This window comes from Ammospiza nelsoni, chromosome 3, assembly GCF_027579445.1.
Source record: "Ammospiza nelsoni isolate bAmmNel1 chromosome 3, bAmmNel1.pri, whole genome shotgun sequence".
NCBI lineage: Eukaryota > Metazoa > Chordata > Aves > Passeriformes > Passerellidae > Ammospiza > Ammospiza nelsoni.
The window spans coordinates 37449371-37477226 of record NC_080635.1 but is presented as its reverse complement, the minus strand read 5'-3'; the positions used below and the strand labels follow the sequence as shown (position 1 = coordinate 37477226).

Sequence of the window (27856 nt, the reverse complement as noted above, 5' to 3'; positions counted from 1 at the left end):
TAGATAGATAGATAGACAGAGATGTGTGATAGACACATGCAGCATATGCCTGGGTCTGCAGCATGGCATGGGACAGGTTGGGGTTGGAGCCAGGATGCCAAGTGTACCTCCTCCCTACAGCATGTTCACCCTAACAGGATCTTTACACTCTAAGTAATTCTATGCCAAAGAAACAGAACTTTCATTCTGCTTACTTGTTGAGGTCTAGCACTATAGTGTGCTTTGACTTCAGCAACTGGGACACACCAATACTCCAAGACATTTTCAACTCTTAATACTCAACCATGTTGCTCAATGCCCCATTTAACCTGGCTTTAAACATTTCCAGGGATGGGGCACTCACAGCTCTGGGCAACCTGTGACAACTTACCTCTCTCTATCCTCATTGTAAAAAATATCATGTTCAATATAAGCCTACCTAAAGTCTTTCCCCATGCCCCCTTGATATACTGAAAGGCCAGAATAGGGTCTCCCTGGAGCTTTCTTTTTCTCCAGGCTGAACAATCCCAGCTCTCTGTTTCTTCACAGGAGAGGTATTCCAGTCCTCTGACAGTACACAGCCTTTTCTCTACCATATTAACTATCCCTGAGCTGATCTGAAACACCCACAGAACAGCCATGCTCTGACAGCAACTCATTAAACTTCACTGACCTGCTGTGAAGTGCTTTACTACGCTGCCCATTAGTCTTCCTCACTGCATGCCGTCTAAAATAAATGCTGTTACTCATATTTAGACATACTGCCATTTTCTTCTCCATGTATTATGGTTTCACAATTGTGAATGGCACAGGAGACAGCTTTTTAAAAAAAAAAAAAAAGCCTTTATTTTAGTGCATCTTCTCACTGCATTTCATTACCAACAGAAAAATCCAAAGAGATAGTCCTTGGACTCCTAGCAAGCCCCTAACAAGCCTCCTGCCTATGGAAGAAGAATTCCCCCTGGAGGCAGGTGCAGGAAGCCCAGAACAGCAGTTCAGGTTTCTGCTTTCCCAGTTACAGCCTGGTCACTCCATAGCCACAGAGTCCAGTTCATTGAGGAAACGCTGACACTTTCCCATCAGGATCTTGATGGCTTCACTCACCAGCACATCTGGAGGCAAGATACCCGTCGACTCCACGGAAACTGCACAGAGACACAGACACAAGTCAGCAGAGCTACGAGGCAGCCTCAGCCTCCATGCACCTGGCTCCATGCTGCTGTCCCTCACGTTCCCTTACACCTCACAGCAACAAGCCAGATCTTCACAGCCAGAAGCAGCTACCTTTGGCAGCAGGAAGCACCAACAGATTCAATTTCCAGATTCCCAAAGCAAGCAGTTACCCATCACATTCTGAATGTTTGGATGCTGAGGGTGGGAGGAGGCACAGAGCCAGCCACACATGCTGGCCAGTCACTGCTGTTCTCACAAGCCATGTCAGTACTCTGTGGAAAACAGGGCACTTACAGATGTAATGGTTCCGTACTCTTGCCAGGCGCACAAGGTTTTTCAGACCCTCGTGTCGGAAAACTTCTCTGCTGAATGTGTCCAACCGTGCATTGGCTACTCTCGCCACCTTTTTTCCTAAAAGGAAGATGAAATAAGATGGGCAAATTCCAGCAGGTGGGTGCCTTATGGACACAGCACATGCTCACCTCAAACCCCCTCACCAAAGGCTGGGAGACACCAATATCAAGAATTAGCATATACCCAACATGAAACTCCAACCTGGCGGGAAAACCCATACACTAAGCCTACATGCACCCCTGGAAGGACACAAGAAGTCTCCACATTCAGCTGCTTTTCCAGCTCACTACCCAATGTCACAACTGAACAGCACTGGAAGCTGCAGTCAGCAGCTGCAGAGCTCTGTGGACAGGTATCCAATTTATTTCAGGGACCTCCGTGTTCATCACCCAACGCATCTGCACGTGGCAGCCACTCATCCATAAAACCAGGCTCAGAAGAGCATGAACCATTCATCAGCAAGGCAACATCACAATGTGGTTTTGTCTCTGCAAAGTTTGGCTCTAAGCTCCAATCATCTCTACTAAAGCTTGCAAGAAACAAGGCATTTAGCACAGGAAAAAATTACCATTGATATTCTGGACCTCAATGACCCCAGGGGAAAAGCACTTCTGCAAGGTCTCAGCTGCCTCATCCTCAATAGGCTGCAGGAGAGTAATGTCAGGAAGCAGTCGATAGCTGGCTGTGGCCACAGGAGAAAACTTGGCATGATCCTTACCTGTATGAAGAGTTAAGGATGAGAGCAGGCCTCAGGGAACAAGGATGCTGGGGCCTAAAGTCCCAGGGGAAAAGCCAGTTCTCCACCCTTCCCCATCACACCGCAGTGCCCAAGCACTCCCATTCCTCGTCCCACTGCCCCCCAGGAGCCAGGACTCACCTATTCCCTTGACACAGTGCATAAGCACATCTATTTCCTGGCCAGGTCGCAACAGTGCAATGAGGATGTCATCGTGAACAGGTCGGAAGTCAGCATCTGGAAAAAGGTCTGTCTGATTCCCCAAGGGCACCCATGTCATGTGTTTACTGTACACTGCAAAGAGAAGCCACAAGCATCAGCCAGCTGTTGCCTCAAAGCTGGTCACTCACTTGTACAGGACTGGAGATAGCAAAAAGTAAGTTTAGCAGAACAGAATCAACTCTCCCTGTGAGCACACAGGGCTGAGAAAACAGCCCAAGTCCTGTCTTCCAAGACCAAAAAGAAAAAACAGCACCTATTTTTAGGAGCAATCTCACCTTTATGATTGAAATAGAGTTCATCGGGATCAGATGATTCCTTGGCAGCCTGAGGGTTTCGTTTGCATTTGATTTTCAGCTGAAACTGCAGAGTATCAATTTCAGTGCCTTCCTGATCTCCTGGGAAGAAACATATGAAATCACACTTCCGCTCAGTTTACACGACCCTGATTTCCTGCTTTGAGAGAAACCTTCAATATTTCTATTCTATTCAAGATTCTCACCTTGGTTTCTGTACTCAAAGAGCCGAGGGTCAGCTCGGATAGGGATGAGGCCCAACCGATGAGCCAGAATTTCATCCTGCACAATGGATGTGTTGTTGTACACAAAGACCTTCTCTACAGCCATCGTTGGCACCTTGTGGAGACAAGAGATCAAGTCAGCCTAAGACAATTGCTGAACTACATACCAAGAGATTATCCAGCTCAAGTCTCTCTCCTCTCCCACAAATAATTGCCATGCAGACTATTTTGAGTGGTATTTCTGCTAAATCAGGCTGTGCAATATACCCTTACACCCCATCTACACACAAACTCCCATCCTCGTTTTTTCACACAATCAATCATAAGAGGTGAAGGGCAGGAGAAAGGGCTTTGAGGCATCCTCAACCTTTTAGTACTTGGCAGCATTACGTGGCTTCTGTTGGGCTGGCAACACAGCTGTGTGAAAAAGGCTGACCCGCAGACACCACCAACGGCACTAGGGCCAATAGGCGGCATCGCCCATGCTGCTAAAGCCCTAATTCTCTTTAGGCTCCTGGCACACATGCGGAATGAACGTGTGCTTCATTCCAAAACCCGCAGCTGTCTGCAGGGGCTAGCAAGGCTGGACATTCCACGCTCCCTGTCAAGCAAGTCTTGGGCGGGCACCCCCAGGTGAGCATCGGTACCTCGGCGAGCAGGATGCGGCGGAAGGCGTTGGCGATGGCGGCGTCAATGCCCACCATGTCGAACTCCAGGGTGTCCTCTTCCTCACGGATCACGTCCACGCGGAACGCCTGCGGGACCCGCGCACCGCGGGTCAGCCGGCCCGACCGCAGGGCCCGGCCCCGCACACCCACGGACAGCCCCGGCCTCAGGGCCCGGTCCCGCACACCCACGGACAGCCCCGGCCAGGGCCCGGCCCCGCACACCCACGGACAGCCCCGGCCCCGCACACCCACGGACAGCCCCGGCCAGGACCCGGCCCCGCACACCCACGGACAGCCCCGGCCTCAGGGCCCGGTCCCGCACACCCACGGACAGCCCCGGCCAGGGCCCGGCCCCGCACACCCACGGACAGCCCCGGCCAGGGCCCGGCCCCGCACACCCACGGACAGCTCCGGCCCCGCACACCCACGGACAGCCCCGGCCAGGGCCCGGCCCCGCACACCCACAGACAGCCCCGGCTGCCGGCGCCGCTCACCCACCTCCTCGAAGCGCCGCTGGTCCCAGGCGTCATCGTAGCCGGGGTAGTTGCCGGGGAAGTCGGTGGTGTGGACCTGCGAGAACAGGGCACAGGCGGGGCCGTGAGGGGCTGCGGGCGCCAGCCGCCCCCCGTCCCGCCCCGCCGGGCTCGCTCACGTTGCGGACGCCGAACTCGCCCAGCACCACGCGGTCCCGCATCTCGTCCGTGGCCCGCCGGGCCGCCATGAGGGCGATGGGCGGTGCTCCCGGGCCCGGCCCGCGGCTTCGCGGCCGCCGTCACATCCGGCTCCCGCCCATCCGGGCCAGCGCGGCGGGGCCGGGACGGGCACCATGGCCGCGCCGGGGGCGGCGGGCGGAGGCAGGAGCGGTGCCCCCGCCGCGGAATGGGGCGGCTTCGAGGACAACATGCAGGTGGGGCCGGGCCGGGGCGGCGGCGGGGCCGGGCCGAGCCGAGCCGAGCGGGTGTTGACACCGTGTGTGCCCCGGCGCAGGGTGGCGGCTCTGCCGTCATCGACATGGAGAACATGGACGACACGTCGGGCTCCAGCTTCGAGGACATGGGGGAGATGCACCAGCGCATGAAGGAGGAGGAGGAGGAGGAGGCGGAGGGCGAGGCGGGCGCCGGCGAGGAGGAGGACGGGGAGTTCCTGGGCATGAAGGGGCTGCGGGGGCAGCTGGGCCGGCAGGTCGCTGACCAGGTGAGCGCTGTCCCCCGGCCGGCCCTGGGGCCCCTGCCTGCCCGGCCGGCCGCTGCCCGCTCCCTTCTCTCCGCAGATGTGGCAGGTGGGGAAGAGACAAGCCTCCCGGGCCTTCAGCCTCTACGCCAACATCGACATCCTCCGGCCCTACTTCGATGTGGAGCCCGTCCAAGTGCGAGCCAGGTGGGCAGCCCTGGTGTGGGCAGCCAGCGGCTCCGTGCCTGCAGGAGTGGCTGCCAGCTCCGAGCCAGCGAGCGGCAGAGGTCTGGCTGACCTGCAGGAAGACTCACATATGGATAAGCACATTGTGCGTTGTCCTGCTCACCTCAGTGAGGTCCTGTGGCTGGGCTGGCAGCCCTGCCACCTGGCATTGCTGTTCAGGGCAAGAGAAGGGGCTCTTTTTGTACTTGGCTACCTTATATGGCTTCTATTGGGTTTGCAACACAGTTGAGTCCAACAAGGCAAAGGTTTTCGAGCTTTTAGGAGGAAAGCTACCTTTCCTTCCTGCTGTTCTGTCAATGATCTCTCATCCCTAAACATTTTCATTGAATCTGCCCCTCCTCAGCAAAGTTAACCCACTGACAGGTTTTCTTTCTTTAGTGAGCTTGACTCACCCTTTATAAATAATCCTCTGTTCCTCAAGGCCTGTCAACACAATAGCAAGCACTGGTAATGGGTATATGGCATCTTTTACTTATGAAGCATTTTGTTAACTATCCTGTTGTTCTTCCTGCTCCTGTTGTCGTTCCCTGTTTTCCTGTGAGGCAGACTGCTGGAGTCCATGATTCCTGTGAAGATGATTAATTTCCCACAGGTGAGTTCCCTTTTGCTGAATCAGACTCCATGGCCAAGTGACCGTCCCACAGGCACCTTGTAAAACTTGACATAATCCATGTTATTAAGGACTGAGTTTGTTAGGTGTTCTTCTCCCTGAAAATGTTGGTAGCTCCTTTCCGTGGTTGTTCCAAACCTCAGTGTGCTGTCACCTGACCTCAGGTGATAACCTGGGTGACAAACTCCATCCAGTGCACTTCTCACATCGCCTGTGGTGGGGACCCTGATATTCAGGGGCTCTAACCAAACTTTCCCTCACCTGTCTCCTCCTGCAGAAGATTGCTGGCGAGCTGTACGGACCCCTCATGCTGGTTTTCACACTGGTGGCCATTCTTTTGCATGGAATGAAGACCTCGGACACCATCATTGTACGTCAAGTTTCAGTGATAAGTGCTGGTTTGACTGGGCTCTGGGTTGCTGTAGTGGCACTAGAAAAGGAGAGGAAACCTCTTCTATAACTGAATAAGCATCTTGTGAAAAGCAGATTGATTTGAGGATGTTGGTTTGGGGGTGGGAGGAAAGATATACCAGAAACTCTTAACACTCTGCTGCTGGTAGAGCTTGGGGTCTAGGTCCTGTGGCCCCCTGAATGCTGCTGGCCACCTATTTGATCCTATATGATAATTCCTACAAAGTGTCTGGGACTCTCAGGGGTTAATTTGGGTGCTGGCAGGTCACTCCTTTGAGTTCTCCCCATCTTGATACTGTCTCCACAGAGGGAAGGCACTCTGATGGGCACAGCCATTGGCACCTGCTTCGGTTACTGGTTGGGCGTCTCATCCTTCATGTATTTCCTGGCATATCTGTGCAATGCCCAAATCACCATGGTGCAGATGCTGTCACTGCTGGTATGTACTCATGGAGCTGCCCTATGGTGCACATTGGCCGTTTGGTGTTCCAGAACAAGCTTTTCACAAAAGATCAGGAAAAGTCTATGTAAAGTTGCTGGTAACTGCACTGTAATAACCCAGGATTCCAGGATGTTCTTCTGACCTGCCCCATCCCTGGCACAGCAGTAGTACAAAGAGGCAATTCCTTCATGCAGGTCTCTTGCTTTGCACTTCCTAATTTGAGAACCTGGTGGTAAAAAGCCAGAAGACTCCAGTTTCTCTGGAATTGGAGGATCTTCCTTCTGTTTCCCACGTTGTTGCAATCTCTGACACGCCTGTGAATCCTTCAGACCGATTATCTATGTGTGAGCTGCCATTGTTGTTCTGGTTGACTGTTGGGCAGTGAATGAGTGGTTTGTGAGGCTTTGCTGTGGTGAAGTGTTGCAGGAATAGGCTGTTCTGCTCTTCATCAATGGCCCTTTGTGTGGGACTGGTGCTTGTAACATGGACGTTTTTGTTTTCTCAGGGCTACGGTCTTTTTGGACACTGCATCACTCTCTTTGTCACCTATAACATCCACTTCCACTCCCTCTTCTACATCTTCTGGTTGGTCGTTGGTGGACTCTCTACACTACGAATGGTAAGGGACAGGCAGCCTGGGCTCCTCCTCTTCCTGGGACAGAAAAAGGGAGGGAAGTGGAGTTTGCTTTCTGTTCCTTGGCCTGGTGGTTCATTTCACAGCCAGGCAAACTGCTGTGGAGAAAACTATGCTCCTGCATAATTTGGCTACTGCTGTATGGAGGTGCTGCTTGGATTAACATCCTCACCCATTCTAACAGCTGCAGGATGTTCATTTACTCTCTTACAGCCCTTGCTGCTGCGGAGTGCCATGCCTGAGCCTCCTGAACTCTTGACAAGACTGGGCACGTTTCACCTACACAAAACAGTGCCAAATTACTCCAAAGTTGTTGGTGAAAACTGCGAAAAAAACTTAGTGCAGTGTTCCTGCAAATTCTCACTGCCTGACCTGTTCTTCCATGTGTTCCTGGCTGCAGTGCCAGAGGCTCAGGTACAGGTGCCCTGTCTCTGATCACCTGCTCTCTCCTAGGTTGCCGTGTTGGTGTCACGCACTGTGGGACATACCCAGCGGCTCATCCTGTGTGGGACTCTTGCTGCTCTGCATATGCTTTTCCTCCTCTATCTGCACTTTGCTTATCACAAGGTGGTAGAAGGTAAGCAAGGGAGATACAAAGACATCCTGTTAGATCTGGAGGAAGAGAAGTTGTTTTATCTCTCTCTGAGAGAAAGGATGGACCGTTTAAATCTGTCCTTTGGGCACCTGTGCCAGTTTCCAGCTCTCAAATCACTACCACTAGCTTTTTAGAAGAAGCTGTTCAAGTAGAGCAGGGGGTAAACATTAGGGTAGTTACTGTGCACTGAGTTTTAGCACTTAAGACCCAATTTGTGAGGCAGGACCCTAATTATTTCTCCACAAGTGAAGTGTAACAGCACTGACTGTTCTGGCATGCAGATGTCCAGCCCCATCCCGAATATTGTTGAAGTCAGGTTGCTTTTCTCTGATCAGAAAATGTGGAGGAAGAAAGATGTTAAACGAAGAAGGAAATGTTTTCCCTTCTTTGTTTAACTTTTTTTTTGTATCCTGTGTTGTATAACACAGATAGTAGAAGCTGTATCTTCCCCAGCTGGTACTGTTAACCAGGCCATGTATGTTCACATCCTCCTTCTATCTCTTCTTCTTTTCTTCTAACAAAGTCTCAGCCTCCTTAAAAAAAAAAAAAAAAAAAAAAAAAAGCAAAATTCTTCTCCCACCCTATCTCTAGAGAGTTTCCAGATCCCTAAATATGCAATTCTGCAAGTCTCTTCTATTAGTTTAGGCAGCCAGACCCATTTGTGATATTTCTGATAAATCTTCATAATTAGCTTAATAGCATTACAAGTCCTATTGGATATAAATCTTGTCTTTCCTGAATCTGTTCTTATGGCAAAGGTTCTGATCTGCAGCTTTTTGACAGATTAAATAGAAAAAAATACACTCCAAGCAATTTTCCTCAAAGCACTCCAAAACTGATTATCAGTCTTAAGAGGGTAATTGACAGAGACTCGAGGACATTTGCATTGGTGTGTGTATTTCCTGCCAAGCGTGGTTGTGCATTGCAGTGACAGAATTTCCACATTGCAGCATAGCTGCAGCTCCTGATGTGAGTCTGCAAGTGTATCTCAGGATGAAAGCAAGTCTTGGTCTAAGAACGAGATCTGTGCTGGGATGGAGTAGAAATGGGATTTTATCAATTTCCCTCAGCAGAGCAACATCTCTGGCAGTACCTGCATTCAGGTGAAATGGCAGGGGATGGATCTGACACCCTCAAAGCAAAAGGGTCTGTGTTCCTTTTGGGAACATGCAGTTTTTCTGCCCCAAGCACAAGCTCTGATGTGTGTGTACCCTGTGGTCTGGATGGAAGTGTTTACTCTTTTTTGGTCTTTGGGGCTAGATGTCTCCTCCCATTGCCTGCAAGTGCTTTGTCTCTTCTGGGCCTTGACACCCTCAACCACTACCTGGACAGAGAGAAAAGCAAGAAGGAATGTGTTTGACTATCTGCTATCATCTGAACTAACTCTTGCCTCTCTCCCCTTTTTTTCTGTTCTCCAGGTATCCTGGACACATTGGAAGGACCCAACGTGCCGCCCTTTCAGAGAGTTGCCCGAGACATTCCAGTTGTTTCCCATGCTGTACTGAACACAACAGCCAAAGCCATTGCATTGACCCTCTAGTTTTACAGACTTGGACTTGCTTCCTTCACTACTTTTGGGGCTGCATAGGGCCACAGTAACCTGCTGCCTGTTAGGAGCAGGACAGAACAGCAAGAAGACAACTTGGTTTTGTTTTCCTGGACCTGTCCTCTGCGTTACGGTTTTGGGCAGCTGAGTGGACTCAGCAGAGGTGAGTCACACCTCAGTGACTCTGAAGAGCTGTACTCTTCCCCCATCCAGGTGTGGGCTATCTTGAGTAGAGTGGTTCTGTTGCCTGCATGTTTAGCTGGGATTTCCCAGCACAGTTTGTTCCTTAGCCCTCTTTCCGCTTGCTGATGTAACTCCAGGAGTATCTGCCCTGTTCCTGTCCTGAAGAGGGAAGAATTAAATTGATGTTGGTGCTGAGTGATGTCTTATGCTTGAGCCTGCTTGTCTAATTTGGAGCATGGTGTTTGGGTCTCTGTGCCTTCATCTGTCCTGTCCTAGACTCAAAGCAGGATTCTTTGCAGTTTTCTGCTGTCCTTCTTCAAATGTTCTGTGATACATGTCCTGTTTTGGGCACCTTTTTCAAAGGCATAGTAGTTCAAAAGGCACAGGAACTTCACTTTCTCTGGTGGTTTTCAGGAACAGCACAGTGTTTAACTACATGCTCTTTCTTGTCATGTTCCCTACTGCTCCCTCTCTCTTCACTTGGTCCAAGCTGCTATCTCACCTCAGCATTCCTTCTGCTCTGGATGTCAGGAATGTATCTGTCCCCATGCCTTTGTTCCTGCCACCCTTCTGCCATGTTGCTCTGTGGGACATGCAGGGCAGCACGTTTGTGCATGGTTTTCAGTGGATATTTCTATAAGGAGGCCAGTTCAGCCCACCCTTGTGGTGCTGGCCGTCATGTCTCCCAGCCATGGGACTGTCACCTCTGGGCAGGAGTGGCATTCTGTTCCCCAGACACCCATTCTTCTGTGCACTGCCTGGCTTTTCAAGCTGAGTCTAGGCCTTTGTTTGAAAGGACTCTTGGGGCCTTGAGAGTCTCTGGCAAGCTTTTCTCTGGTGTTTCCATTTAACAAAGGAGAAGTAGCAGAGTGTGTAATGGAAATAGAGTGGCCATATTAATCACCAGTGTATTGATGCAGGAAATCTCCAGTAAGGATGGGTAAGCAGAGCCGCCCAGTCTAGGCTTACCTGCACTGCAGTAACTCACAACTGAGTAGTTCAGCCTTCCCTCATTGCCCAAACTTCTACTGGTCTGCTTTCATCTTTTCTCTCCCTGTGGTTCTGGATGTCTGGGGGAGAGGAGCCACCCCTCAGAGTAGGTCATCTTTAAACTCAGGCAGAAAAAACCCAGAATATGGCCCTTTCCTGGTGTGCCCACAAGTGCACAAGGCAGTATGTCAGGACTGCACTGTTTGGTCCCTTGTTGATATTAATGGGAGAGGATGCAGCTGTAGTGGCATTCAGACTAGTGCCAAGGTGCAGTGAAAGAGAGGAAGACAGTGCCAGCTACTGTAATCAGGTTTTTCATCTGCTTCAGTTGAAAAAAATGTCACTGGACAGGACTTGATTATTTTCAGTCACAGACTTACTTTCCACTATGTGCTTTTTCCCACATTCATAATTTGTTCCCCTTTCAAGAGCAAAAATCGTCTCAGCTGACAGTGACACATGTAACAGACAGGTTCCCTCACTCTCTTCTCCCCTGCTGACCCCCTTCTTTGGGAAACATTTTTGCTGAAGAACAGCATTCAGAGCAAGCTACCTGGGGGAATTGTTACTTATTTTGGCTAGTAGTCTCCATGGAGTTTTTTGGACCAATTGAACCACTTTAAGCTCCTAGAATTTCTATTAATTCAAAACTTAACAAAATGGAAATGATGTAATGCTGCTTCTGGTATTTCCCTCTTTATATCTCCATGGGAGGTTTGTTTCTAATTCCAAATTCTTGCCCTGGCAGCCTAGAATGGATCCATTTCTGTCGGTACAAACTCTGGAAGTACTGGCAGGGGGGAAGGAAAGGAGAAAGAGACAATTGTCACTGGAGTAAGTTCAGCTGAGGAAAAAAAAACATTCTGCACCAAACTTGTACCATTGCTGATTTATGACACAATTGGAGAACAGCTGTGCTCCCTCCTGCACTGAGCCACTCAGCTGAACCAGAGGGGTGAAGCTGTGCCCTGTGTTTTCACTCAAAGCACAGGGAGCAGTGAGTAAACTCCTCATGCTTCCCCTGAGCAGCTTGTGTGTTGTGTCAGCTGGGGACATGATCGGGGTGACAACCAGCCACCCTCTTGGAACCTGTGGGGCTTGCTCTGCTCCAGTTCTTCAGCCCTGATTAATTCTTTGTGCAGCAGCAGCTGGAAGCTGAACTGTTCTTTACTGCCAGAAATTCAGTGCTCGGCTGAGAGCTTCAGCCTTGCCTTTCACTGACAGAGAAGGACATGTTTTTTCAGAGAAATGCATGCATGCTGCAGTTCCAGGGAGCATGCTGAGCAGGCAGGACTAATGAAGTCGTGGGAGGGCATCTCAGTGCTTACTCAAGTCCTCTAGTTAGCAGAACAAGCCTTACCACCCTATCGTGCAATACTACCTCTGTCTTTGTTTCCTGCCACAGCTCTTGCAGCAAATCTCAAATAATTTTTGCCTTTCTCCCTTGCAGCAAATCTGAAATAACCCACTCATCATTTCCCCCTTTTGAGGTAAAGGTAGCTCTGTGTAAGCCCCTCTTTATTAAATATGGAACGAACATATAAAGCTGTCAGATTAGAAAGAGAAAGCTGTATATTAAAGCATCTATGACCTCCTCCTATGCAGTAGCTGTGTCCAACTCTTCTTACAGTCTATCCTTGTTGCACTAATGGTCACCTTAATTGTGATTTTGGATTACAGGTAGGCTCTTTCTACTCCCATTTGTTTTCCTGTGTACTCTCATTGTAGTTGCTGTTCATCCATTGTTTTTCTCTGTTTATGTGTTAACTCTCAATGCCATCACTCTTTCTGCCACCAGTAGGTAAACAATAAATGACCTTCCTCGTACCTGCTGGCTAACTGCACGTGACAAGGAAGAAACACCTATTCTACACAAAATAGCATTGCCAAAGTCCCCTCTGCATAGCCCTGCATTAGGTTTGGTGAGCCAAAGCTTTGGACCATTAGCTCCTGTGCCACTTTTTCAATGAATTGAGCATAAAGTAGGTGGGATACTTGTCTCCTCAATGTGCTCTGGCTCCTGACAACAGGCAGTGAAGAGGCACTAGAGCATCTTCATCAATGTTTCAGGACTGCTGCTGCAATGGAAGTGGGACATGTCCCAGGGGCTCTCCTCCGAGCACCTCTCTAATAATAGTCTGTTTCAAAAAGCATGGGTTGAGTAGTGCCTGGAGGTAATTGAGAGGTGAGTCTGAGTGTAGCCTTCTAGCTGACCTGCATGCAGTAGCAGCAGCTGGGATTTTCTTGGCTACCCGTGCCTATAACTCTGAAACCCAGTCTTCTGTCCCTCACCGTCCTGCAATACGTAGGATCGCATTCTCACATGGGTCTTTTAATGTGACCTCAGAGATGAGCTGCTCCTTTTCTGAAAGCCACAGCACCACAGCTGTACCACGTCTGGATGCTTGCAGCTGCTGCTTGTATTGCAGCACAGATGAATTGCGAGGCCAGTGGTCTGTTCTTGGTGTATCTTGCAGAACAGGATCAAGGTCATGCATCTCTGTGCAACAGGGAAGGAAAGAGGAGGCTGTGTGTGTAGGTACTCCAGAGAGCAGCCGTGGATTGCTCAAAGGGTGTGGTGATACCCACACTGGGAGTTTAAGCCGAAGTCTTAAAGCTGTTGCTCCCCTTACCTAGCCAGGACCTAACATGCATCCTCAGCTCAGGCGATCTGCTCCTCCATTTCAATGGAGGAGAAGTGCTCCATATCCCCCTCCACACCCTATTTTTCTCTTCCCTTTCCATCCCCTCTCCTGGGCCCTGGCCTGCAAACCAAGCAAAGGAGCCTGGTTTTGTCCCAGTGTTACCCACTGGACTGGAATTCATTTGAGCACTGCTATATGCAGCAGCCAGATTAGTTACGTGCAGAAAGCTGCCTACTTAGGCGGTTTAACCTAATTTCCACATCACTGCCTTCCTTTTTCAGCTCAGTGAAGTTGAAAACGCAGGGGCCCTGCTTCCTATTTCTCTCCAAGTACAGGATTACTCAAAGGGGAGAGAGGGGACAAATCCCTGTGATCCATACCTGTGAATTAGCAGGAGGTGGGGTGTGCCCCATATCTCTCAGGTCAGGCTGAGGGCAGAGGCTGTGTGCTCAGAAATAAGGAAGTTTGTGGCCCTTCCCCAGCCCTCCCAACTTTCACCTCCAGGCAGCTGCCTCCAAGCACTAGCTCTTGCACGCTCTGGGCCATGAGGAGCAGATCAGACTGACCTCACCACTAAGTCATGGTTCAAGGATTCAGGTTTAGTGAGTTTAAGTATTAAAAGCAACTGAAGCCGCGGAACACCACAGTTTCTCAGACCAAGCACCCAGAGGGCACCAATGGCTTGGGCCTCTTTCCCCAGGTGGGAGCAGGGCTGGCATGGAGAGCCTTTCCCAGGTGCATCTTATACCCTCCCTCCCCTCCTGCACCCCTAGTGTCGGGGACCCAGCCCGGCCGGCCCTGGCCCTGCCATCTCCTCAGGGCAGCGCGCAGGTGCCAGCGGGCGCTGCCGTCGCCCCTCGCAGGCTTTGAGCGGCGTCGGGGCCCGGGATGCCGGGGTGGGATGTCGGGGTGGGATGAGGGATGCCGGACCTCCCTCCACGCCTGCTGCGTTGCGCGGGGAGGCGCTGGCCGGGCGGGGAGGAGGGCCCGGAGCGGCGGTCGGGGGAAGGCGGGGAGGGGCGGCCCGGCAGGTGCGGGCGGAGCGGGGCGGGGCCCAGCGGCACTGCCCGGCCCCCGCCCGGCGCTGCGGGGCGGCGCGACCCTGCGTCCCGGTGCGGATCAGCCCCGCCGATGGCTGCCCTGGGTCACACCGCGCCGCCGGGCGGAGCGGGGCGGCCCGGCGGCCGCCGGTGAGGCAGCGCGGTGCCGCCCCCGGGGCCGCGGTGGGCCGGGCCGGGACTGGCCGGCAGCGGCGGCGGCAGCAGCGGCGGCGTTGCCCGCCCCGGCCCGCAGCGCGCAGCGCGGCTCTCCCCCGGCTCTGCCCCGGGCTGCGCGGCCCCGGGATCGGCGGCGCTCCGAGCCGGGGGAAGATGCTGCCGGGGTCTATCCAGATCTCCGGGGAGACGCTGTCGGGGGCGGAGATCCGAGACATCTGCGAGAGCCTGCGGGAGAACTCGGTGCGGCTGCTGTCGCTGCGGGGCTGCCAGCTCTCCGAGCGGGACTTCGGGCACGTCTGCCGCGGGGTGGCCGAGTCCCGCTCCCTCGCCCAGCTCAACCTCAACCTGGGCATCGTCTCCAACATCAACCGCGTCAAGCAGCTGGCCGAGGCCCTGAAGACGAACCGCTCCGTTCAGTCCCTCTTGTGAGTACAGTGTGGCGGGGGCTGCCGAGGGCGTCCCGGTCCTCTCCCGGGCGGGGACGGCTCTTTCGGGGGACTATCAGCTCGGGGCCAGTCCCTGAATTTGAGTCTTGTCGGAGGGAAAATGCCCTTGATGCTGCGGAGGATAAGCCCCTGCCCGTCAACTGGCTGGGAGGGAGCCACCTCTGCCCCCGCCGGCTGGGCACGGCCCCGCCTCAGTCTCGGTCCTCCAGCCCCGTGTGGGGATGCCCCTACAACGCTGGCATCCCCTGCGCCCCTCGTCCCGGCCGGGAGAGAAGGGCCACCGTAGCGGCCAGCCCAGCCTAGCGACAGAGGCTTTCCAAAGCTCTTTGCCCACTTGGGGTTAGTATTTGTCATCCACCTCATTTTGTCTGCTTCTTCCTCCCTGTCAGGTTAGTTAGCCCCCAGGAAGAAGGCTCCATAGTAATTTTCCCTTTTACCTGCACAGCCTCCATGGGAGTCCCCTGACAGATGCAGGCTTGGCCCTCCTCAACCCTGCTCTCTCCATCCACCCCTCGCTGGTGGCTCTGGATCTAGGAGACTGCATGCTGGGTGATGAAGGCATCAACCTTATCTGTGGGCTCCTGCCACCTGATGGGGCCAAGTCTGGTAAGCACCAAGGGCTGTGGGCTGCTCAATGGCTGGTGGAGCTTTCACATAGGTCAGATGTATGCAGCACTAAATCCTCAGCCCTAGAGGAGGCAGGCTCTATGGTTTGCCAGGGCTAAGGATTTCTTTCCCCTAACTTAAGAAAAGCAGATAAGCCAAGCAATAGATGAGTGGTTCCCTTGGGCAGGTTTGGACTTTCTGCTACTGATCTGTCCTGCTGGCAATTTGGAGCTCAGGGACTAACAGGTTGCTTCTGGTTCATGTCAGCAGCATTTGAAACTGGAGGAGAGGACAGCTTTGACTTGAAATTTATTATTTTGCATTTGTGTGTTGATAATCACTGTAGATAAATATACTGTGTGCCCCTACCTCAGCACCTAGCTTTATTACCAGGGTCTGGGAGTTGTCCCTGTTTGTGGTGCATTCCATGAGTGTGCAGTTGCATGGTCACAGCCTTCATGCCAAGACTCAGGTCTTAGCAGGGAATGATCTTTGGTGGTGTGAGGTCAGTGACACCTTCCTTCTGACTCTCCAAAGTGCTTTCCACCTTTTCCCAGCACCTCCTCCTCTGTGTGTGCACAATGACACTGATGCTGTTATCTCTGCTGGCCACCCCTCTCAGGTGCAGGCTTTGGAGCCTACTGTCCCTGTTATCCTCTCTCCAGCCTGTCACCTCCTGCCACCTTCTTTGCCCAGTCAGTTGTCTCACACGCCCCTTGGTTTCCATTGTGTTTTCCATTGTGTTTGCTATTTAGGGTAAGCAGGATGCAGGTTGGGAGGGCAGATAAATGGGGCAGTTGCAGCACAGTTAGATGAAGGGCCACAGCTGAAGGCAGTGAAATATTTCACTGATCACTGAAATATGTCATGACAGTTGTCAGAGCAAACCAAGCCCTTAAGCCCTACAGAGTACAGAGGACACAACCCAAAGCTCTTCTGGTGAGCTGAACAAGTCCTCCTGTGACTGCTTTGGGGACCCTAAAGCTCTGGTTTGGCTTCCCTCTCTTCTCCAGGCCTCAAAGAACTAACACTGAGCGCCAACCCTGGCATCACAAGTAAAGGCTGGGGACGTCTGGCCATTGCAGTGGCTCACAGCTCACAGCTCCGTGTGCTGAACCTGGACTACAACCCCCTAGGTAAGCTGGGGGCTGGGGAGGAGGAGCACTCCTGCCTCTCAGCGTTTGTGTGACCTGCACCAGTGGGGGGCCAGGGAGCAAGCTCTGGAAAGGTGGTAGAGCAGGATGGGGCAGCTCCTTGCATAGGTGCCCACCATTCCCCAGCAGCAAGTTCACCCTGCCAGCCACCTTCAGCTCTAGGAGAAGCCACAGTCACTGCTCTGCTCGTATGAGGTGGCCACATGCCCTGCAGGGAGGTGCAGAAAGGAGGCTGTGCCTTGCCCACTCCACCGCCTTTGTCGTCACGATTGACCCTCCATGTCTCCCTTTTCCCTGAAGCCCTGGGTGCTGAAGCTGGCTTAGCAGATGCAGTATGTCCCCGCTCTCCCCCCTTCATCTTCCTGGGGGAGCAGGGAGGAGGAGGAGGAGAGCCTGGCACTCGTTGCCATAGAAACAAACTCTCTCCTGCTCTGCTGCAAGGTGGTGAGGAGGAGATCGGGCCATGCCTGAGCATCAGGATGACACTCCCCTCCTCAACCTGTCTGCCAGCAGAGCCTCCCCCAGGCCCTCTTCTCTGACCAGGTACCTCCTCTTGGACAGAAAAAGCCCCAGGTGTTACTTGACAGCAGGCTGGGTTTTGTTCCAAGAGAAGGTGTCACAGTTGTATGGCATCTTGACACTCGACAGAGAATGTCAGAACACATTCTGGAGTCTTGTCTCTTCACCAACATCAATTTTCAATGCTTCTAATCCTGCTGCATCCCCCATCAAAGTCTACTCCCTTTCCAGGGAGGCAGTCTGCCAGCTGGTGCAGAGTCCTCTGTCTGACTCCAGCCTTTTCCTAGACTGAAGTATTCAGCTCCTATTCTGTGTCTGAGATGCCCTTACAGGGACTGTTAAAGGCCCTTCCCTCCTTGAGTAGGAAGGAGATTTGGGGAGATATGGTTCTTTGGGGAATAAACCAATCTCACAGTGTTCCCCTGATAATCAGCGACTGCTCCCATAACCACCAAATGGCACACCTTTCCTTGTCCCTTTTCTCCGTTAACAGCTTTTTTCCCACCATGAGGTAACAGATTTGGAAGGTTGTCTGATGGCAGAAATACTCAGAGGAAGTTCCCATGGCAGCCTCAGGCGCATGAGGGCATGTGGCATTACAGAGGGGAGGCAGGCTCTGCTGACAGCCCTGCTGTGCTCCTCCCACAGGTGACCAGGTGGCCGGGATGCTCGCTGTGGCTGTGGCCTCCAGCCGAACCCTCGAAGTGCTGGACTTGGAGGGAACAGGACTTACCAACCAGTCAGCTCAGGTGAGCAATTCACAGTTACCCTACAGCATCACCAACACTCAGGGCCCAGGGCTGGGGTGTCTGCAGAGGCCCCAGGACTCGCACCTGCCTCCAACCACACCCTGGAGTCCACACGCACCCCCTCCCCTCCCTGCACCCAGGGGTGTTCTTGCTTTCCCCTGGCTCTTTTCTTGGAAGAAATTAGGTTGGAATTTTGGCTGAGAATCAGAACTAAATCTCTATGGACAAACACAGGCCAAGGCTCAGTTGCACAGACTCTCAGATCTCCAGCTTCTAGTGGTAAGAGGGAATGGACATGGATGCGTGACAGCAACAGTGTAGAGCAGTCCCTTCTTCTTTAGATAGAGCCAGAAAATCCAAACTCAGCTCTTCCCACAGGAAGATGGGAAGTCTTCAGTCTCTCATAAAGCCTGATGAAGGGAGGTCAAGGGAAGGCAGAAGCAAGGAGAGGAGGGCTGGAATTCACAGGGAGACAAAGTAATGACACTTTCTGCTCAGCCCTTGTGATGCTTGTCAGCCTTCTTATCTTACTCTCCCCCTAGACCTTGCTGGACATGGTAGAGAATTACCCCACAGCCCTACGGACACTCATCCTGGCAGAGAACAACATTAGTCCTGAGCTGCAGCAGCAGATCTCTGATCTTCTCTCAGAGGGCGAGGAAGAGGAGGAGACGGAGGTCCACGAAGTCACAGCCAGGGAGAAGAATCCCTGGATCTGCCAGAACAGTAAGAGCTCTGGGAGTGGGGGGCAGGAGCTGAGGGGCTCCTGAGGTGTCGGGTGTTTCCAGTGGCACTGGCCTCTTGCAGTGGGGTTGGTGAATGCATCTGTCCCTTTTCCCCATGAACTGGAATACATAAAATCTCCATGGAATACATACAACCTCCATGGAATACATCCACCTCCAGGCATGACCTTCATGTTAACCAGCGTTGGCTGCGCCTCTCTCCTCACAGGAGGAAAGGCAGCCTCCAAGGACAATGCAGCTGCTGCAAAGAGTGGAAATGGTACCTCTGAGGCTTTTTCCTGATGCTGCAGAACAAAATCTCAAAGTCTTAAAACTCAAGGGCAGGAATATTAAAGATCTTGGGAGTCTTTGCCAGATATCCTAGCCAAAACTTGTGTCATTCCTCACTGTTTCCAGAACCTCTTTGCAATCCGCACAGGATCAGCTGTTCCTATCTCTACATCCCAAACATGTGAAGGGTTAGCCAGGTGCCACTGTCTGTCTGTTGCTTCTAATGGAAAAAAGGTGTATTACAGAGATAGCACTAGCCTGTTCTGTGTAGTTTGCCTATATGATACTGTATTTTGTCATGCCTACCTTGTGATCCAGCTGGTTTGAGGGTTTGCTTTTTTTTACCTTCATTTGTCCTTCACCCCTCACAATTCTCATATCAGACTACCAGTAGACAAGCACAACCAATCCTTGAGCCTCAAAACATCTGGATCCTCATCTATTAAACCCATAATTTAGTGACAGTTTGGTCAAGTTTTGGATCTTGCTTACAGAAATTGATTCCTGAAATAGAGATTCCCCTGCAGCAGTTTTGAATGTGCAGGACTGCTACAAGAGATCTCCCTTCCACCCAGGAAAAAACAGGGGGTTTTTTCAGTTTCAAAAGGCTTCTGGATGGGAAACTGGTACCCTGCTAAGTTTCTTAGTTGCTATGCAGGCCCATTCTCCTTGCAGTTGATTCACTTGCTGTGGGGAGAGTCGCAGTGTTCCTGGCTGTGGCTCTGAGCCATGGCAGAGCCAGCAAGCTGCCCTCACCTCCCCGAGGCAGGCAGGGGAGGGCTGCACAAACCCTCCATTCATGCAGTGCAGAAAGTCAGTATTTCCAGGCCTCTGCTGCTGTAGCATGGCTGATTGCCCACAGCATTCCCTGCTCTTGGGAAGGCAACACCACCACCCTGTGTGGCATTGGCCGGCTCACAGCCTGAAGCCTGCCCCACCTGGACACTGTCTCTCTGTTGAGAAACACTCGATGAGATTCAAAGGCCTGGGCAGGGTTGGGTGAGGGCACGGCTGGGCCAGCGCAACCAGGATCACCTGCGTGTCGGGGGTACTCAGACCTGATGTTCCTCTGGCATTTTGCTGCTGTGTGTGCTTTCTCCCCCTCCCCAAAAATCGATTCTGTTCTGCTGTGTAGCCAGAGCAGGCCTAGCTCGTACTTAATCTCCCACTTCTCTCAGCAGTTTTCTTCCCACCCTGCTGTGTTTTAATTCCTCATCCTCACCTTCGGATCTGGAGTACAGCCCTGTGCTCTCCAGCAGCCCGAACGGCTCACGGTTCTCTCCCTCTCTCCACACAGATTCCAGCTCCCAGATGGTCCTGATGACATCAGGCCTCGGTGACAGCCTCTTAGCAGAAACAGAAATGTAGCTGGGCTACCCTGCCTGCTTCTGCCGAGGAGAGCGCCGTGCACCGCCAGCCCCAGCCTCGGCTGGGCTCCCCAGCCCTCCTGTCACACATCTCACCTCCTGCCGATGCCTCCCTGGGCTCTGAGCGAGTCTCCACACACGTCTCTGCGTCCTCACACGCCTCGTCGGCCGCTTGTGATTGTCCCCGTCGCCGCATGTGTAGCTCACGCCGCCCTGCCACCCCCACGCCCGGCTGCGCCCGCAGGGCGCTGGCTGTATTTATTCAGATGTGTATAAGAGATGTCCTTTCTATCGCTTGTACTGCTATCGCGGTGAGACTTTTATAAAGGTCACAGATGTGGTGGCACCACTCGGCAGCGTCCGCCTCCGCCACTGTGCGACCCAGGGAGGGCGGGCGCCGGCAGGGACGGGCCGGGACGAGTTGGTACGGGCAGAGAGCGGCAGGGTCTGGGGGGTGCCGACAGCTCGACAGCTACCGGCAGGGACGGGCAGGGTCTGGGAGCTGCCCACAGCTACCGGCAGGGTCTGGGAGCTGCCCACAGCTACCGGCAGGTGCCAGGCGCGGGCAGGCGCTGTCGGCCCGGCCCGGCCAGGAGCCGCGGGCCCGGAGCGCCGGCAGGGGGCGCCAGCCCCGCGCCCGCCACCTCACGGCCCTGCCGCGCCTCCTGACTCGGTGTCGGCCCTGGGGACAGGTCGGTGACAGCCCAATTTTCTGTCCCCCAGGCCCTCCCTCGGGCCAGGAGGAAGTGGGCTGGGCTAATCTAGCTCTGCAGGGAGCTTGACACCAGCCGTGCACACCCTGGTGAAGGCTTCAGCCCGCAGCAGCACCGTGGGTTGCGCTGCCTGTGCTTTGCCAGGCGTCTCTTGCTGACAAGGAAGATCGTGTTTCAAGGCTCAGATTAGGCTGGAAGATTAAATTGTGGTAGCAGCTGCTACTCAAGGGAACAAAAAATAAAATCATTAATTACGGGGACAAAGAAACAAGACACTCTTTCTAGTGTTAGGCTTGCATGTAGCCAGCTCAGAAAGGCACAGGCTAACTTGGGAGACGGAGGAAAATTCATCACAGCCCTGTGACCTCTGCAGCACCCTTCAACGTGAAAAGGAAACACTTCCAATTGTCTGTATCAGCATCCTGCAGGAACACTCTGCCTCATGTTTGGAAGGCTTCCTGACTGGGGTATGTCCAGTCACCTCCAATCCCCCCATCTCATACAAAATACTGAATCTAGAATTATAAACCTCTTAGGAACCCAGCAAGGGGGTATGGTATGTGGTTTCTAAAGTGAAGTGGTACTCTCACACAACTCCAAAAGCTGGGACTCCAAGAAAACCAACAGCTATTAAAAGGATTAGCTACACCTTATCCTATGCTAGATGAGAATGTGGAGGTTGGCAGACCAGCCAGTACAGCCAGCAAATTATGTGAAATGGGGTCAGCAGAATCTTCCAAGTAACACTGAGGGGTGCTTACAGCACCAGCTCACAGGATCGCTCTCCCTGGACGAGACAATGGGTGGCACACACAGTTCAACAAACTTGGGACACTGTACCACGAGTAGCTAGCTCTACACCTTCACATGCTCAGGATCATTCAAGTCCAGGTCTTAGTTACTACCAAGTACAATAAAGCCATTGCCATCTACTTTTAAAATAGTTTATTTCTGGTCTTAAAATATACATCAGTTTGAAAATCTCAGAAAAAAACCCACATTAGTTACAGATTAACAGTCTGGAGTTGGGACACTGGAACTCAGATGGGCTCAAGGCCCCAGAGCCAATACTGCTGGAGGTGGGCAGGAGTGCAGAGGACACAATGCCCACAGGTCAAGAAAGGGCTCTGCTGCTGCTTGAGGCCACCAGTCCCCCTCAAGCTCTGCCAGCATCCTAATGCTGCAAAGCACAAGTGTCTGGTGAGGTGGTGGGCATACCTTTGCCACCCCTCCCCTTCACTGTTTTGCTTTTCAGTCTACCTTGACCAAAAGCAGAGCAAAGCCAGCTCTGTTCAGCACCATCAGCAGCAGCTGCCTCAGCAAAAGAGTTCTGTCCACTGCCCAGCATGCCAGGATTCAGGGGAGATGGGGCTGAGCCCTGGTGGGCAATGCCTCCCCCACTGCAGGCCACCAGCAGGCTCAGAGCCAGAGCAGCTCACTCAGTGAGCAGCCAACCCCAGGTGACATCTGTGAGGCAGGATCTGACAGCTGCTGCAGATGCAAACCCTCAGCAGTGCTGCAGAAGAACAAAAGAAATGCAGCAGTGGAGTGGCTGATGGCAGTAAACACAAGGACAACCCCCTGACCCTCCACAGCTGGGACAGGGAGATTAACACTCTGCAGGCTCAGAGGAGGCTCCCACTATCAGCCTGTCTGCACAGCAAAACACTGCAGTGAAATACTGAGTCCCACTTCCCCACTAGAGGGTGGCATCCAACTCTACAACTGTTCAGGTGGGAAACAAGGTGAGTGGGAAACAAGGCAGCAGCTCTGCCCAAGGTACATAAAACAACCTACACAGCTTGCCAGAGAGGCCTGCAGCTCCCCTTCACTGGCCCTGGAGCCTCCAGGCCCAAGCTGAAGCCCTGGCTGGCCCCAGCTACAAGCTGCAAGCCCTTTACAGAGACAGGGGTTTGGGGAGGGGAGCAGGCCCCCAGACAGCTCTAGGCTGCAAATCTTGATGCAAGCATATGAACAGATGCTTCCTCCTGGAGAGAAGGATGCTCTCCTCCAGCCCAATGAAGAGCCCGCATGTTGTAGGGTGAGAGGACAACACAAACCCAACTCAAAAACCAGACAGCAGGCTGAGGGCAGGGTTGAAGGGGCTATGGTGAAGGGAACTGGGCTGTTCTCTGCCCTGCACTCCCATGGAAGCCAAGAAACACCAGACAGACAAGGGCACAGGACAAAATTAAAACAGGAGGCCCAGGCTTTGTAAGCCCTCAAAAAAATACCTACATCTACAGACCTCTCCCCTTCCCTCCCCCCCCAACAAGACACTGAGCACACAAGACTGAGAAGAAAAGTCACACAGTATCACACTACGCTAGGAAAAACACGCAGAGAGCCCTAGCCAGGAAGGGAGGCCCCAGAGAGGCCCCAGAGCCCGGAGCCCCCAGAGAAGGGGCCGTGCAAGGAGCCCTGGTGAAGGGCTGCTGCTGAGCCATGAGGTAGTGCATCTGCAGGGAGCAGCTCTGCAGCACGCTGCCCTTGCATCCCTGCTGGCCCTGCACCAAGCCCTTCCCAGAAAATCCGGTAGCATCCTTCACGCCTTGCTTGCCTGGGGCAATACCTTGTTCTTAAATCTGGAGGGGTTTCTGCAGGCTGGAGGCCAGGATCAGAGGGAAGTGCAGCTCTGATAGCTGCAACTCCTCCACACACCCTCAGTGCAGGCATCAGACCGGCTGCCAATGGCTGTGTCTGTTTATGCAGGGTGGGGGAAAAAAAACACAATACACCCCAAAACCAAAGGCTTGGGAGGAAGAAAGAAGCCCACCCAAGAGCAAAGCATCAGCACTGTTCAAACAAAACAACAGCACAGAGAACAGGGGAAGAGGTGTAAGGGAGGAGACACACAAACACAAACCCCAGAGCCCAGCAGGCACTGCCTCCCCAAACCACCTCAGCAAGCAGCACCCGTGCCCCACAGCACAGCACCAGCCCCTGTGCATGGCTTCCGTGGGGACCAGGTGCCGAGCCCAGCCATGGAGACACACGACAGCGACCTGCAGAGGCAGATTCTGAAGACCCACCAAGTGGGTGGCTGGGGAAAACAAAACCAGGAGGAAAATGAGACACAAGCAATCCCAGCTCATCCCCACGGCACACAGCCATCTGCTGGGAGAGTCCCCGTGCCCCACTCACAGCCGCTGGGGCTCCCAGGAAATCAGACACCACCACACAGGCTCTCTGCCCTATTGGCACAAGTTAAAAGAGAGCAGAGCAGCTGCAGGGAAACAACAAGAGAGCACCCAGAGCCTCAGGTACCTGAGTGGGAAGGGGGATGAGAGCAAAAAGAGGCACAGGCACCAGGACAAGGGGTACCAAGAACTAGCTCTGGTACAGGCACCAGTGTGAGGCTGTGAAGAGAGCTGTGAGTGTGTTGGGGCAGTGGGTGTGCTTCTGCACACTGTGTGTGCTTGTACTGAGGGTCTGAGGTGCCAGGGAAGGGAGATCCCAGCTCTTCCAGGTAGCAAAAGAAGAGAATAAATATAAAACCTCAGAGCAGATTTCCCTTGGGAGGAGGGTACTAAGGGAGGCTTCTCCCTCAGGTGGACTGATGGGGACATTCCACAGCTCCATTAAGCATGGCTGCTTCTTGCTGTGCCTCAGCTGAGAAGGTTGCCCTGTTCCTGGGCTTGTGTCAGACTGTCTTTGCGATGTAAGTGGTGCACTCCCATCCTCTTGGGGCTGCGGTGCGGCCGACTGAAAGGAGGCTTGACCCTGCCTTCTCCGCCTTCCTCTTGGACACCTCCTTGGCTGCTCTCCTTGTTTCCCTGGAGCAGCATTTCTCTCTCCTCAGCTGGGCTCTCAGGCAAGCCAAGGTCTACATAGTCCTTGTGCTTCTCTGGTGAGGGGCTTTCAGGCTCAGCAGTGCCTCCACCACTTTCAAGCAACAGCTTCTGGGCTTCATCCTGGGAGAAATCTGTACCATAGTCTGAGGAGAAATGGCTCCTGCGGGCTCTGGACTCGGTGCTGTCTGTGTCCACGCTCGAGTCGCGGCTCACGGTCCAGCTGCAGCTCTGTGCAGACTCCTCACCATCCGAGTAAGCTGAGGCTGCCCTACCCAGCTCCTGCATGGAGCGGCTGAACCTCTTCTGGAGCTCGGGGGCCGTGTCACGGCTGAAAGCCGTGCGGTTCATCAGCACTCGCTCCGAGGTGGGGGGTGCCTTATCCACAAACATTCGCTGCCAGTTAGCCAGCAGGTCCTCCTCAGAGCTGGCAGAGCTGGCAAAGGCGCTCGGGATTTGGGGAGGGCTGCTGAACGGGCTGCTCTGGGAAGAGCCGTGAGCCCTGGCCGCTTTGGGGGACTGCTGGCAGGAACAGCTGGAGGCTGAACGGTGCCCTTCGGAAGCGGGGCTGCTGGGGAGTGTCCGGTGCCTGTCGCAGCTCTCATCTTCGCTCTGCACCAGGCTGAGGGAGATGGCCTGGCGTGTAGCATACGTACAGTTGGGCAGGGGGCTGTTCTTTGGGATCCTTACCTTGTCCTCAGAGAACTCGATCACTTTGCGCCCTGGGTACATAGGATGGGGAGGTGAGGGAGTAGGGTATGGGCTTAGCTTCTCAAAGGCAGGCACCTCCTCAGGCACACTTTCCACACTACTCTGTGGCTTGCAGCCACCATTCTGCTGTTTCCCTGCATCTCCTCCCTCCTTCCCCATCTGCCCTGCACTGTTGCAGGCATCAGGAAGGGCTCCGCTCATGTCCACATGCACAAAGACATCCTCAGCCATGGGACAGCTGCCACTGCTAGACTTGGCTGAATTCAGAACCAGAGATTCTGGTTTCTCCAAGACTCTGGCGATGACTGAGGTGGGCACAACATCAGATGGAGCCAAGGTGTGGGCTGCCTCTTGGCCAGGGCCTGCAGACTCCTGTGCGCTGTGCAAATGCTTATTCACCATGTCCTGCAGCTCATAGGGAAGCTAGGGAGAAGGAAAATTACATTAGAAAGGGGCTGCTATGCAAGTAATTTAGTTTCATATAATCTGCCTTTTCCAACCAACCTACGTGTGTATTTTGTAGTCATTATCTTCACCCTAACATTCACCTACCTTGCCTTCAGAAGGGTATCTTTTTTCAAAGCAAACCTGCCCCACGAGTGACTTACAGGGCTCTCTAGCTGTCACAGCAGTCATGCTTCTAGGCCACGGTTCACAGGTCCCATGTGGCAAAGCAAACAGGTAAAGACAGCACATGGGCTCAGTCTCACATGCCTGTGAGCACAGAGAAAAGGCCCAGCCAGCACATGCTAGGAAGGGGTCTATTGATCTGTGGAAAATCAGTGGGTGGTTGCACTGAAGTGACTGTACAGCCCCCACTGCCAAGATCCACAGTGCTCCCTGAATGCATAATTGCAGCCATGTTGCCTTGGCAGCCTGCCCACAGACCAGGATCGATGCCTTCCTGTGTTCCTACCAACTCCAACACGTCACCTCGCTCCCTCACTCTCTCCATTTCAGACAGACAAACACAGGGCTTATTACCAAAGTTGTTGGACTGGGGTCTCACCACGGGGTAAGCACTACCCCTCATCCTGCAAATGGGCACTATGGCTCTCCCCACTGCTCTGCCAAGCTGCCCTCACCTGGGTCACCACAGGCAAGTGAAGCACGGAGAGCGGCAGTCCCCAAGCCACTCAGTGGCACAGCGAGGTCTGTCCCATCACAGCCAGAAGGAAACTGCACCCACATCTGGGCATGCAGGGCACACTGCATAACAACAGCTGGCTGTGAGGCAGGCTGTGTGCACAGCTGCTCAGCACCAAACCCCCTCCAGTGGCAGCCATGTGGAACACAGCGCTTTGGGGGGCAGAATTCAAAAGCTCCAGAGAGGGGGGACAGCTGGGAGAGAGGTCAAGGTTACCCCAGCAGTAACTGATACACTGACCTCAAGAGTGCTAATTTGAGACACAATGGGGGAGGGTGACAAAGTGGTCACCTGCTAATTTAAAAAAGACAAGCATGTAGTTTTGCTGAGAGGAACACAAGAAGGGACAGAGACTAGAGGTACGGCAAAGAGCGAGCTGGGCTAAGGGCCTGGACAATACTTTCAACCAAAGAACTGACGCTACTAATGTGAAAGGAGATGAGAGCAGGATGAGCTGAGCTGCCTGCACCCTCATCCCTCCCCACAGGGGGCAGTGAGTTTCTAGGCCCTCTGAGCAGCTTCTCCTGCTCAGGGGGTCTAGAAAACCCTCACACATTTTTTCCTCAGAGGGTATCATCGGGTCAGACTACTGCTGCTTCTTATGAGCAGTATGACCCTTCCATGTGGCCAGGAGAGGAAGAAAAAAGAATGGAGCAGAGCAAGAGAGAGGTCTGTCCTCCTGCCAGCTACCAGCATGCACCCAGCAGACTATCAAGTTCAAGGTTATTGTGCTTTTTATAACAGCTCCTGGCTGAACTGCGAAATGAAGCTCTCATGAAAGAGGAGCTGGCAGAAGCTCTGTGCTGCCTTCTCAGTGGGAGTGGGAACAGGAACCTCCCCCCACCTCTGAGACTGAAGGATGAGAGGCCAGCAGCCCTGTGGAGAAAGCTGGAGAAAGCAAAATGCAGTCAAAGCCCATGAGCCCTGCTTCCCCACCTTAGCAGGATTACTACTCACATCAGCAAACTTGTGGTTCCTGAAGTGTGACTTGTTACACTTGAGCAGCTGTACTGCAAGGTTACAGTCCTGTCGATAGCGTTCCTGCAACAGAGGGCACAGGTGTGCAATACTGTCAGACTCACCCAAACTCTTACCCAAAAAGGCACCAACTAACCAGATACCATTTGAACAGAAGCCAGAAGAGGAATCTGATGAATCCTTCATGAGGGCACTGCCATTCCCTCCTCCCCATACTTTTATGTATTTTCTTACAACTCAGCCACGGTGTCTCTTTCAACTCCAGTCCTTGTTCCCGGCATACCCTCTTGTCAGTGTACCAAGCCCCACACCCTCTGGGGA

General features: G+C 53.2%; 4 protein-coding genes across 6 annotated transcripts in view; 2 read left to right on the top strand and 2 right to left on the bottom strand.

Moving 5' to 3' along the window:
• Positions 1-799: 799 nt before the first annotated feature.
• POLR1C (RNA polymerase I and III subunit C) lies at positions 800-4419 on the bottom strand. The gene is made up of 9 exons (XM_059468038.1): positions 4302-4419; positions 4148-4219; positions 3629-3736; positions 2964-3096; positions 2740-2859; positions 2384-2536; positions 2075-2224; positions 1447-1563; positions 800-1124 (listed from the first exon to the last, which is right to left on the bottom strand). Exons 1-9 carry the CDS (start codon positions 4368-4370, stop codon positions 1006-1008), a joined length of 1041 nt encoding a protein of 346 aa, XP_059324021.1. The 5' UTR covers positions 4371-4419; the 3' UTR covers positions 800-1005.
• Positions 4420-4443: 24 nt separating this feature from the next.
• Positions 4444-12303, top strand: YIPF3 (Yip1 domain family member 3). Of its 2 annotated transcripts, XM_059468036.1 has the most exons (9): positions 4444-4556; positions 4637-4843; positions 4920-5026; positions 5612-5657; positions 5953-6045; positions 6394-6525; positions 7034-7147; positions 7616-7739; positions 9176-12303. In XM_059468036.1, exons 1-9 carry the CDS (start codon positions 4476-4478, stop codon positions 9295-9297), a joined length of 1026 nt encoding a protein of 341 aa, XP_059324019.1. In that variant the 5' UTR covers positions 4444-4475; the 3' UTR covers positions 9298-12303. The 2 variants fall into 2 exon arrangements, with proteins under 2 accessions (XP_059324019.1, XP_059324020.1); XM_059468037.1 differs by lacking the exon at positions 7616-7739.
• Positions 12304-14491: 2188 nt separating this feature from the next.
• LRRC73 (leucine rich repeat containing 73) lies at positions 14492-20551 on the top strand. The gene is made up of 6 exons (XM_059468943.1): positions 14492-14763; positions 15230-15390; positions 16404-16526; positions 17712-17812; positions 18355-18538; positions 20126-20551. The coding sequence occupies exons 1-6, from the start codon at positions 14492-14494 to the stop codon at positions 20194-20196; spliced, it is 912 nt and encodes a 303-aa protein (XP_059324926.1). The 3' UTR covers positions 20197-20551.
• Positions 20552-21901: 1350 nt separating this feature from the next.
• The window catches only part of TJAP1 (tight junction associated protein 1), a 38969-nt gene continuing 33014 nt past the window's right edge, over positions 21902-27856 (bottom strand). For both annotated transcript variants that reach the window (XM_059469314.1, XM_059469315.1), the window contains 2 exons: positions 27515-27598; positions 21902-25833 (listed from right to left, as the gene is read on the bottom strand). In XM_059469314.1, the coding sequence (XP_059325297.1) occupies positions 24517-25833; positions 27515-27598 (1401 nt within the window). In that variant the 3' untranslated portion in view covers positions 21902-24516. The remainder of the gene's footprint in view (positions 25834-27514; positions 27599-27856) is intronic.